This window comes from Podarcis cretensis, assembly GCF_951804945.1.
Source record: "Podarcis cretensis genome assembly, chromosome: 9".
Lineage (NCBI taxonomy): Eukaryota > Metazoa > Chordata > Lepidosauria > Squamata > Lacertidae > Podarcis > Podarcis cretensis.
In genome coordinates this window covers 13,294,012-13,306,668 of record NC_137178.1, presented here as the reverse complement: position 1 = coordinate 13,306,668, position 12,657 = coordinate 13,294,012, and the positions used below count along the sequence as shown (strand labels likewise).

The window sequence follows — 12,657 nt, the reverse complement described above, 5'->3', positions numbered from 1 at the left end:
ATACGAACTCTGTATGGAGCGCAGGTGTAACTTTTTCCCGGTGGTGAAAACACCAGGCAGATGGAAAGTAGTTTTGCGCAGGAAATTTTGAGGGTAATTCAGATGCTGGCTTTGCAGCAAAAGGGCTAATTGCTTTGCCAACTGAATGCAGGCAGTAAATGCAAAACCCACTGGTGTAGCCGTGGTCCCATCTTCAATTGCCAGATGCAGAGACCAAAGCATCTAGAAAACCCATGGAGAAGTCCCAAAGCCCATTTACTAGCCTATATTCTTTTATAAGGTGACAAAATGCAATCCTGCTCTTTAAAGGCCAGACATCTGCTCCATGTTCCTCTAAAGTCAAGTGACATTTTCTTGGTCGTGTTATTGCCTGCAACTCCAAGCAAAAGCCGCGGCGGGGAGCACACAGCTTCCAGAGTAAGGGCCTTTTTGCTGCTGCTTTTACAAAAAAGGTGCCGGCATGGGTTGAAAATGTGGGTGTGGGAAGCTGTGCCACTTAATCACTCATCACTTCACTAATTATATCCCCAAGGCCCATGGCACCCTTGGGCAACTGCCAGGACCCAGGAAACCTGGCAAGGTTTGCTATGCCCACTAGTTTTAAGCATTTTTTTCCCCAGCACGCCACCTCAAAAAGGATATTGGGAGAGGTTAAGGAAAGGGCAACCAAATTCATCACAGGGTGGAACAACTACGAAGAAAGGTTGCAGCATTTGGGACATCTTAGTTCAGAAAAACGGTGAGGAAGAGGCGACGTGATAGAAGGGCATAGAATTATTCATGCACCAAGTGGATAAAGTTTTCCTCCCTCCCTCATAATGCCTGAGTGCTGGAAAATACAGGACAGATATAAAGCAGTACTTTTCCACATAGGGCACAATTAAACTATGGAACTCGCTTCTAACCAGGGGTGCCAACTTGAATAAAATATTTGGGCATTGCCCATTTACTTTGGTAAAAAGGTATAAGTAAAGGGACCCCTGACCATTAGGTCTAGTCGTGGCCAACTCTGGGGTTGTGGCGTTCATCTTGCTTTATTGGCCAAGGGAGCCAGCGTACAGCTTCCGGGTCATGTGGCCAGCATGACTAAGCCACTTCTGGCGAACCAGAGCAGCGCATGGAAACGCTGTTTACCTTCCAGCTCATCCTGGCGGCGAGTCGGCCCAAAGACGCACTTCCAGGAGGTGTTGCTAAGCCTCCTCCTGCTGGAGAGCCAGTGTGGTGTAGTGGTTAAGAGCGGTAGTCTCGTAATCTGTGGAACCGGGTTCGCTTCCCCACTCCTCCACTTGCAGCTGCTGGGTGACCTTGGGCCAGTCACACTTCTCTGAAGTCTCTCAGCCTCATGCACCTCACAGAGTGTTTGTTGTGGGGGAGGAAGGGAAAGGAGAATGTTAGCCGCTTTAAGACTCCTTAGGCAATGGGAGCTCACCCCGTCGCGGGGATTTGATCCGCCGACCTTCTGATCGGCAAGGCCTAGGCCCTGTGGTTTGACCCACAGCATCACCTGCATCCCTCATTTACTTTGGTGGCCCCCCTCAAATTTTTCCTTGGCCCCTAGGAGTTGGCTCCTATGCTCCTAACTTGGATTTGATTATGGCTATTACCGCCTGCCATTGTGTTGCCAGGCTGGTCTTTGCAGTCAGCTGCCTCCCACTTGGATCTGGCCAGGTTTGTAGTGTCAGATTAAACCCGCAGAGTCCTCTAGGCAGTCAAAACCTGGGGAGAGGCTTGCAAATTATCTCCTAATATGCTTTTGTAATTGTCTTTCAAGATCAAGTCAATAGTATTTTGATCCACTGTTGCGGGGCCCCTAGAAGGCCTATAGACCTGCTCTTCTTATTTGATAATCTGGCACTGAACATCTGAACATCTGGCTGGCCACAGAACAATTGACTTGATGGGCTTTCAGTTTGATCCAGGTGTAGTATTCCTATGGAACTTTGCATTAAAAGCTTTTTTAAAAAATCTTCCAAGTGCTTTAATTCTCTCCTCGCAACAGCTCAGAGAACAAACAACATCTATTTTACTTCTGTATAAATGAATGCATGCACATAAATATCACCAACCCTTTCCCCACCTGAATTGCCTCTTTTCAACATGCCACCTTTTTTTTTTAATTTGGCTTTGAAGTTTTACCCAGGTCTTACCTAACATCTTTTTCGGGGGTGGAAACCTGCAATGTGCATTGAAGAATGGAAAAGAAAAGAGAACTTTGATCTCTGGAAAGTTTAGATAAAAGACTTCTCTTGCCCCTTCCTTCACCACATGGGGATTTTTCAAAAGCTGTTTTATGAAAAAAGTTGCGCTTTTCTTTGCCATCTTATCATTCTCTTTTATGGTGATACGGCGTGCAAAGAATCCACTTCTCATAAACCAGTCCTTTCTCGTGGGCCACAAACTAATTCCCATTCCCGTTAAAATCTGGTTAGTTGCTCAACCAACCCAGAAAAGGCTGTACGTATCTGGTTTAAAACCCTAACATTTTTTAGCTCATCTCTCAGTCCTTTTGTTCTCCAGAGTAGCATCCCATCCACACACAGGAACGTCACTATTACAGGCCCCCTACATTCCTAACACACCAAAATGAAATATTTCTTAACTTCAGCTACAATGGGGGTGGGCGAATCTATCGCGATTGGGTCTTCTCTCTTTCTCATTTTTATTCAGTTCAGATTTTGGGTTTGCAGGCAATAGGGGGTGGGAAATTTACTTATAATTCCCTCCCGCTGCATTCTGTAAACAGATGCCTTCCATCAACAGAGCAACGCCCATTGCATTCAACACAACCTGCAATTTAGCAGCTTATGGCTGTCAACAATGAGTCGCTAGCACTGGCCACATTGGGGAAAACTTCTAAGTATAGGTTATTTCTGCAATTCACTACCGTCAACCCAAGTGTCTGCCTATTGCAGTCCTGGCTAGCCTTTGACTTACTATGATACATGCCCAATCTTCTAGGGACTTTTGTTGCTTGGAACTGCAGGAAGTCTGTGTGGAGAGTGGTAAAGGTAAAGGTAAAGGGACCCCTGACCATTAGGTCCAGTCGTGACGGACTCTGGAGTTGCGGCGCTCATCTCACTTTATTGGCTGAGGGAGCCGACGTACAGCTTCCAGGTCATGTGGCCAGCATGACTAAGCCGCTTCTGGCGAACCAGAGCAGCGCACGGAAACACTGTTTACCTTCCTGCCAGAGCAGTACCTATTTATCTACTTGCACTTTGACGTGCTTTCGAACTGCTAGGTTGGCAGGAGCAGGGACCGAGCAATGGGAGCTCACCCCATCACGGGGATTCGAACCACCGACCTTCTGATCAGCAAGTCCTAGGCTCTGTGGTTTAACCCACAGCGCCACCCACGTCCCTAATGTGGAGAGTGGTAGGCACATACAAAACTACGCGAGTCCATCTAGCTCAGTATTCTCTATGGCACCCGCCAGCAATTTTACAGGGTTTCGGATATGGGACACTCCCAGCGCTATCTGAAGATGTCAGGGATCGATCCTGCGACCTTCTGCATGCAAAGCAGGTGTCTTAACCCTGAGCTGTGGCCCTTACTAAGAGCATCAAGTGCTTGATGGGTTACAGCAGTGGGGTGTTGCATATTTCAACTGACATCAACTCTATTTCCTGTAACCTACCTTAAGTACGGGAACGCGGGTGGCGCTGTGGGTAAAACCTCAGTGCCTAGGGCTTGCCGATCGCATGGTCGGCGGTTCGAATCCCCGCAGCGGGGTGAGCTCCTGTCTTTCGGTCCCAGCTCCTGCCCACCTAGCAGTTCGAAAGCACCCTTAAGTGCAAGTAGATAAATAGGTACCGCTTTATAGCGGGAAGGTAAACGGCGTTTCTGTGTGCTGCGCTGGTGCTGGCTCACCAGAGCAGCTTCGTCACGCTGGCCACGTGACCCAGAAGTGTCTCCGGACAGTGCTGGCCCCCGGCCTCTTAAGTGAGATGAGCGCACAACCCTAGAGTCGGACACGACTGGCCTGTACGGGCAGGGGTACCTTTACCTTAAGTACAGAGAGTGACAATTTGGGTTTTGTTTTGTTTTTTAAAAGGAACTTCTTCCAAACTGAAAGCCTATTTATTTATTTAAAACCTGTTTGTCATCCTTTACAAAACAAGGAGGGAGCATGTATCCTGTTTTAAACTATTCTGTGCAAAGTGATATTAAAAATCAAGAGAGAGAATGAAGATTCACATTAAAAAAAAATTTTTTTTTACTTGTACATAGTAGTTTGCAGTGAAAAATTCCTATTACTGAAGGAGAGAAACAAATACAAGTCAGGCAAGCTTATACATCAGTAGTGAAAAGTGTCCCTTCTCAGTGTGCCTCCATCACGTAAATTTGGTTCCGATGGCATGCAGCTCCTCTAATCATAGATACATAATTTTGTAAAATTAATGCAAAAACCAATGTTTTTGAGAATACTAAAAAGTGGAAATTAATTAACACACAGGAAGGCAACAAACATAAAATAAATTAAAGGCATGAATAGAAGCTTCTTTCTATATACAAATATCCTCTGGGGTTTTTTTTTTTTTCCTTTTAACTTTACTGACGCCAACTGTACAAGCATCACAATTCCTAAGCAAAATAAAAATAAAAATGTACAAAGTCTTATTTTAATTTAAAAAAAAATGGGAAAGGAGATAGCTTAATATTGTCAGCTCCCAAGCAAGAGGAACCAACCCTTTGAAGCTGCAATATAACTCTAGTGAGTTGGAAATGAAAGCTTTCCGCTCCATTCCAAGCTCTAGAGTTTTGCTTGAATACAAGAAAGATGCACAGTGTTTTATTGGCAGAGACTGGAAGGCACTTCGTATCTTCTGTGAGATGCATAGCAATCATATGTCAAAGTCCATCCCAAGTGCTGGCCTTTCCAGGTAGTGTGGTCAAAGCGCACACATTTGCACGCATTGCATTCAGCACCGACTTCCTCTGACAAAAGCAGACGCTACTCCCCAATTTTCATCTGCAAGCATGAGACCAAATAACTCTCAGCCTATGCATTGTTTGCCTGCTAATCCGATTGCCTAGCCATGATTGCAGGCTGGATAGTTTATAATTCCAGAAGGTCATGGGCTAATGACTCAGCCTCTGCTTAGTCTTTGGTTCCACTGAATAAAGCTGAGCTCATGGATATGCAGTTTAGCAGCCTTGCTCTAAGTTTAGCAGTATTGCTCTAAGTTTAGCAGTATTGCTCTAAGGCTATGAAAGTGGACGTCACTGAGCTTTCATGATTTCATACGTAGCACCAGCGCAGGGACAGCTTGATCAAGAATTACGTGAGAAAGCTATTGCTAGCAGGGAGGGAGTAGACGGGGCAGAAAATTCAAAAGTGCAAGATCCAGGAATTCGTTGCAGCCGTGAGTAAATCTTCTGTTATGGGATACAACCTTTTTTCCTCCAAATGTTTGCAGGTTCTCATGGTCCACATCAGGAAATGTGGTTTTGCTGTAATTGGAACCTGCCATATGATTTTGTATCAGCTTGCTCCTTGGCTTTGGTGAACTCAAGCTCTCCTTGCGCCAGTGCTGTTTTGGGGAGGAACTGTACTCCATTCCTCAACAGTGAGGGATGCTTTAAATGTGATGCAACACATTTTGGGGGGTGGGGAGGATGACCCAGGCAGGGCTCTGGGCATTAAGGATTTTGTATGCTGCCTGCTTGGGAATTGCAGGTGGGCAGAACAGATCCTGCTTGAGATTTTCCCATCAGCCTCTCCCTGACCCCTTGGCCTGATCCAGCACGGTTCTCCTTCCATTCTTACTTCAACCAGCTTGCAGGCACCTGGGCACATGACATTAGCATGCCAAGTAGCCATTCCTTACAAACACACGATTCTAGCAGGCTGAAACTGCATACATGAGTGCTAGTGATCAGGTTCATACATACACGTGGAACCTCGCACCAGGCAGCTGAAAAATGCATACACACACGATCATGTTTAAATCACACCTGACAGGGCTTAACTACCAGCGCTAGGAGCTGTCCATTGCACAAAGAAGTTGTAGGAAACCTTTGGCCCTCCAAACGTTGCTGACCTCCAACTCCCATCAGCCCCAGCAAGCATGGCCAATGGCCAGGGGTGGTGGGGGTTGTACAGCAACATCTGGAGGGCCATAGCAACCTCCTGGGAGTCCCCTACTTTTCTCTTCCACATTCCTGCAAAGACCAGCACTAGGTCAACGAGTAGGATTTTGTTGGATTGACTGCCCGTGCATATTGATCTTTAGTAGATATGCAAAGAGAAGAATATTTTTTGATTGCAACATGAAGGTTTCCATTACTCTGCGAAAGGAAGCCCTTGTCTGTGTAGAGGCACGCACAAACACAGAGCCCTTCTGACATGCCACAACAGGGAAATAAACACCTTACACTGGATTTTCTTAGGTTCTTTGCGTATGTCAGAACCGATTGTGTTGTTCAGCACTTTGGGAAGTTCTCCTGTAACCTAAGGCAGAAAGCTTTGCTTCAGACGCATAACATATATCTTAAATCTCCTTCACCACTAGATTCTAAAAGAGTGGATTGAAAAAACCAGCAGTTTTGATGAACCATTTACAAAGCTTTGTACAGAAATATACGAAATGGTCTTCCTGCCAATCTTCATATCATCTTGACAAGTTCTTTGCAGATTTCATTCCCCCCCCCCCATGCATAGCTTGCAACAACAAGGTTTGTTGCTTGCTTTACTGGTGCTGAGCTTTCCATTCCCCCACCACCATATTCTCACAGTAAGAAAGTTACAGTCTAGTCCTTCCACATTGTGGCAACCTGTGGTGTGTTCCTTCTTGGCTCCTGCACATCTTTTCATTCATACTTGTTTAAAAATCTTTGGAGAATGAAATGCATTGGCAGTGCAAAATGGGGTCAGGTGGGGAGAACTGTTAAGCAACAAAGTCAACGCAGGAGGTGTTGTTTTTTAAGATAAGGCTTCTTGGGTTGCAGGGGAGGGTGTTATCTGCAGGCGCAGGATTCCACTGTCATGTTTGGGTAGACTTTGAGTACCACGTTCTTGTTTTCATCGAAGAATAAGATGCTGAGAGACGACATCTTGTCTGGGACGCAGCAAGGCTCTGGAATCCCAGAGACCACACCCACAGCTCTCACAATGCTTTGGATAGTTGCATGGTTGGAGGGCTTCAAGGCCTGCAGAAGAGAAGAACAGCAGTTAACTGGGCTGGGAACACACAATGTTTAACTGATCCTTTACAACAGCACCACCATGAACAGATCTGCAGTGCTTTTATACCAGGTTTAATCGCCAAGGCTTCACTGAAAGAACGATGGTTTATTCCAATGCTTTAGCTTTGATTGCTGTTTTGGAATTTGTTGTTGGGGTTCTGGCATGAATATTTTGCCCTTACGGTTTGAACAGGGATCGCTCCATATTTCAGGGTTGTTAGGGTTTGTTAGCCACCTTGATTATCCTTTGAAAATAAGGCAAGTTTTACATGTTTACGGAGTTCAATGAGTTCCTCCAGCTACTATACGCCCCCTGCACATAGGTTAGCATTACTAATTAATTCTGCACATTACAGTTTATATAAGTGAAATAAATCCTCAATCAAGCCATCTTATTGGACACTGTACACCTTCCTTAACTGATCTGAAAACCAGCTCTGATAGAACAACTGGTTGGTGACCCAGGGCTTGAAATAGCTGCCATGTTGGATATTGCTTATCAAATGCAATTTGCGAACCGTTTGCATGTCAAAATGCCACCTTTTGTATGTAGGATATCACTTATCAAATAAAATTCACAAACCACTGCATGCCATCCTTCCTCTTAAGAGCTCATGATGTAATAAACAGAGGCTGCCCAGTTTATACTTGACTTGCTCTGTATTGTCTATAAAAGGACAGGGGCTGAATGTGGCTCTCTCTGTTTGGCCCGTTGGACTCTCCTTAGGTAGGTCTCAAACCCTCTTTCACCAGGTCACACCTCTCACCAGCCCAACATCGCGCCCGCCCAGTGTTTTTGTCTGGTTGGAATGTGTCCTCCAGCTCTGATAAAACTTTTTGGTTTCCTGGAGGATGGAGAGAGGTGTGTGAGTTCTGGGTAGATACTAGCCTACTGCAAAAAGGTAAAATTCACATGTAATTCTCTGCCCTCTTTTGCCTCTGACCCAACCAGTGGCCTAGTGTGAGTTGCCAGCGCCCGGGGCCATGCAGAGGGAGGGAAATGGACGGAGTACGCATGCGCACTCAACTGCCTAACAGCGTCTGCGTCACCCAGAAGATCGTAGCTGCAGAGATAAGAAAAGAGAAGCCATTTCCATTGTTTGGAGAGATCACTTCCTGGTTCACACAGAGAAGCCATTTTCAATGGAGCCCAGCGACAGAAGTGCAGAGCTATATTGAGGCAGCGCTGGGTGTTGAAATTTTGCACCCCTAGGAATTTTGTGCTCAGGGCAACTGTCTCTGTGCCCCCCCCATTCTGCGCCATTGGCCTCACCCACTGCTGGCATGTGCCAACCACCCCTCATGTGAAGGCTGCCTAGAAGGAAATGCACCCTTTGGGCAGAAAAATGTTTCCGCCTTGATCTGCTAAGATAAGTAAAGGTAAACGTACCCCTGCCCGTACGGGCCAGTCTTGCCAGACTCTAGGGTTGTGCACTCATCTCACTCTATAGGCCGGGAGCCAGCGCTGTCCGAAGACACTTCCGGGTCACGTGGCCAGCGTGACAAGCTGCATCTGGCGAGCCAGCGCAGCACACGGAAACGCCGTTTACCTTCCCGCTGGTAAGCGGTCCCTATTTATCTACTTGCACCCGGAGGTGCTTTTGAACTGCTAGGTTGGCAGGCACTGGGACCGAGCAACGGGAGCGCACCCCGCCACGGGGATTCGAACTGCCGACCATGCGATCGGCAAGTCCTAGGCGCTGTGGTTTTACCCACAGCGCCACCTGCATCCCTTGATCTGTTAAGATAGTTTCCTGCAATTATTAGTAGCAACAAAGCGCATCTTGCCGAACATGCACATTAGCGGCCATGCCTATGCAAAATCAGGTTTCCTAACTGGATGTGGGAACATGCATACAAATTGATAGTGCCCATATGGTTTTCCCGGAAGTGATGTATGGAAGTGAGAGCTGGACCACAATTAAGACTGGTCGCCAAAGAATTATTGCTTTTGAGTTATGGTGCTGGAGGAGACTCTTGAAAGTCCCGTGGACTGCAAGAAGATCACACCTATCCATTCTTAAGGAAATCCACCCTGAGTGCTCACTGGAAGGACAGATCCTGAAGCTGAGTCTCCAATGCTTTGGCCACCTCATGAGAAGAGAAGAGTCCCTGGAAAAGACCCTGATGTTGGGAAAGATGGAGGGCACAAGGAGAAGGGGACAACAGAGGACGAGATGGTTGGACACTGTTCTCAAAGCTACTAGCATGAGTTTGACCAAACTGCGGGAGGCAGTGGAAGACAGGAGTGCCTGGCGTGCACTGGTCCATGGGGTCATGAAGAGTCAGACATGACTAAACAACAATATGTTCCCCCAGCTGACTCCAGTTACCAGGACTGCATGTTTGTAGCCCAGAAAGCAGGTTAGCTGGAATATGAGCCAGCTCTTCGGGAGGAAAGTGGGGACTGTATCCTGTCCCCTCTCTGCCCCTTCCCCATCAGACAGCTAATCCAGGCAGATTCCAGCTCCCCTTATCACGCTATGTACGGCTATCTCTGGCTGCTGCACATGCACTTTGCTGGATTTGGCCTCTGACTCCATTCAAGAGGAGGCGGGTAAGATGTGTTTTTAATTTCAGTGCAAGATGCAATTTCCCTCCCGGTAATCTTTAAATTCCTCTCCAAAATGGAACATAATGCCAGCAGACCTCTCTCCCTTTCCATGGATGATTTGCTGAAATGGAAGGTGTAGCAGTTTATAAAGAGATCTCTGTTGCATCTATTAACACCCCAAAATGGGAAAAGGGTGTTCTTCAATGCGCTGCTGTTTGAGCCAGTCAATATCTTATGCAAGAATAATTTGCAATATATTGTTCTCTGTCTTTTGTTCCTCCCCCAGCCCCCAGTGTTCCTGTTAAAGGATGTAATCTATAAAATGTGGGGTGGAGTGGGGCAGGGAAGAGGAGGAGACCTTCGAGCCCATTGTCTGGATTTCTTTTCCAGAAACATTTCTAGAGGTCCCACGTCTTTAGAGTATGTACAAAATGAAGTCAGAAAACAGGAGAAGACTATTTTACTGCAGGCATACGAATTAGGACAGAGAAATGAAGGCTCTTATGCTATCCCTAGGCGTGCGCAGGAATTTTCTAAGGTCCTTTTGCTCTCACCGAATGCCAGGAACAAAAGGTTGCATTAGGGATCCATGAAATATCCATTGTGTCTTATGAGCTAAAAGGAATTGGAAACAGGTGCTCTGCTTATGTCAAGTCTATTTTATTAAGAACACTGGGAGGTTATGCTTCTCCAAAGTCAATTACAGTTTCTGAAAGGGGTTGTGAGTTTATTGTTCTGCTTTTGTGGTTTTATGCACAAAATAGCAATAAAGATGTTTGCTGGCCTGCGGTACCCTTCCTGCACGGTTGTGGTATGAGAGCAACTACTCTCCGGTTGACGCAGAGCCTTGCTTGGATGCGGTTTTCAGTTTAAATTTAAAACTCTTGGTTTTCCCTTCCAGGCACTGCACTAAGAAATATGAATGAACCTCTTGTTACTCAGAGCCAGCCTAGACATTCAACAGAATCAAGCTGTAAAGTTTTTCCTGGTCTTCACGCTATAGTAAAAAGCATCTCAAGGAGGATTCCCCCTGCCCCCGCTGTTCATTTCCTATGTGCAGTTTTTATATGAACATACAGTGTGGCACTTGAAGCAATACAGTGCAGTATAAGTGACACCATTTGGTTCTCCAGAACTGGGAAACAGAGCCTGCCAATATGGTGTCCCACCGCCCCAGAGTTTGCTGAACTACAATTCCCATCATCCCTAGCAATTTGTGTTGCTGCCTGGGACCAATGAGAGTTGTCGTCCAAAGCATCACATGGGCTACCCATTGTGTAAACTGACCCACAGGGTCATACTAGATGTGACGGCTGCAGTTCTATGTGTTTAGACCCAAAACTGCTCTGATCAAGTGTCTGAGCGAGGAGAAGGGAATCCTTCTGCCTGCCTGAAGCTTCTCTCCTGAGCTGCTGTTCTCCTCAGCTAAACTCTGACACTGGAAGTGGACTCAGTTATCCAAAAAGTTCTTTGGGAGCCATAAGCATTAGCCGGCCCAGAGAAAGTTGAGTTTCATGCCTCCTTCTTGCTTTTAGAATCAGATTGCTTATCCATCCATTTGGTACATTTGTAGCATATATTTCCTTCAAAGTGTTCAAGATGGCATTACATTATTAATTGCAAAAATGTTTGTGCACAGGTGCTGGCCGATTTACGTGCATCCAACTGACACTTGATCACATGGCACCAAACCCAGAAGTGACTTGAAAATGTCATTAAAGGTAAAGGGACCCCTGACCATTAGGTCCAGTCGTGACCGACTCTGGGGTTGCGGCGCTCATCTCACTTTATTGGCCGAGGGAAACGCTGTTTACCTTCCCGCCGGAGCAGTACCTATTTATCTACTTGCACTTTGACGTGCTTTCGAACTGCTAGGTTGGCAGGAGCAGGGACCGAGCAATGCGAGCTCACCCCGTCGCGGGAATTCGAACCGCCGACCTTCTGATCAGCAAGTCACAGCGCCACCCATCATTAAAATGTCACTAAAAGTCACTAAAACGTCATTAAAAGTCACTAAAAGGGTGGAACTGGGTGGGCCAGAACATTTTACGCAGGCCCTGCCAGAACTGACACATGGGGATCCAGAACATAACCCCCTGCACAAAACAAGGATTGCCTGTATTGCTATACAGTGGTACCTCTGGTTACGAACTTAATTCGTTCCGGAGGTCCGTTCTTAACTCGAAACCGTTCTTAACATGAGGCATGCTTTCGCTAATGGGGCCTCCCACTGCCACCGCCGTGCGACTTCTGCTCGCATCCCGGGGCAAAGTTTGCAACCAGAAGCATATACTTCCAGGTTAGTGGAACTCGTTACCCGAAGCCTTCGTAAGGAGGACGGTACATAACCCGAGGTTCTACTGTATAATAAAAAAAATGCAGTTTACAGCAATAAAAGCACACAACATATATTCTTCCCCATCATTTTATTCTGCGAGGCAGATAAGACTGAGGTGGCTGGCCATAGTCAGGGGGAAATAATAGCATTTATCTCTGTGGTATGTGTGTGTGTGTGTGTGTGTGTGATTTACAAAATAAAAATAAAAAAATGATGTGGGGGCTCCCATCTGTATTGGGGGCACTGCTGCTTTTTCTTCAAAACAAAAGTGGGCAATTTTAGCATTCCTTTCGGAAAGTGTTAATAATGTTATGTGTACATTGACCCACGTAGCAAAAACAGCAGCAACAGCTGCGGCGGCGACAAAACTGACCAATGCAGGCTTGTAAATAGTGGCTTGCAGGATTGTCAGTGAGCAGTTAGGGAACATTTTGTAAATAAATAGTAAGACTTCCACTCGCCACCTTTTTATGATTGTTAATACAGGTGACTAATGCCGTGAGCTCAGACAGATGGGCTGGTGAAAACACTCATGGACTGGTAACATCTGACAATTTTATTTGCAAGACAGGACTAA

At 46.2% G+C, this 12,657-nt stretch overlaps 1 protein-coding gene and 2 long non-coding RNA genes across 4 annotated transcripts in view; 1 reads left to right on the top strand and 2 right to left on the bottom strand.

Annotated features, from left to right (window-relative positions):
- Window positions 1-12,657, bottom strand: part of LOC307224450 — a 122,962-nt gene that overhangs the window by 71,223 nt on the left and 39,082 nt on the right. The gene's annotated exons all lie outside the window — the stretch shown is intronic.
- LOC307224481 overlaps window positions 1-12,657 on the top strand; it is a 149,140-nt gene that overhangs the window by 104,790 nt on the left and 31,693 nt on the right. The gene's annotated exons all lie outside the window — the stretch shown is intronic.
- Window positions 4,193-12,657, bottom strand: part of BMP3 (bone morphogenetic protein 3) — a 37,749-nt gene continuing 29,284 nt past the window's right edge. For both annotated transcript variants that reach the window (XM_079990967.1, XM_079990968.1), the window contains exon 3: window positions 4,193-7,152. In XM_079990967.1, the coding sequence (XP_079847093.1) occupies window positions 6,961-7,152 (192 nt within the window). In that variant the 3' untranslated portion in view covers window positions 4,193-6,960. The remainder of the gene's footprint in view (window positions 7,153-12,657) is intronic.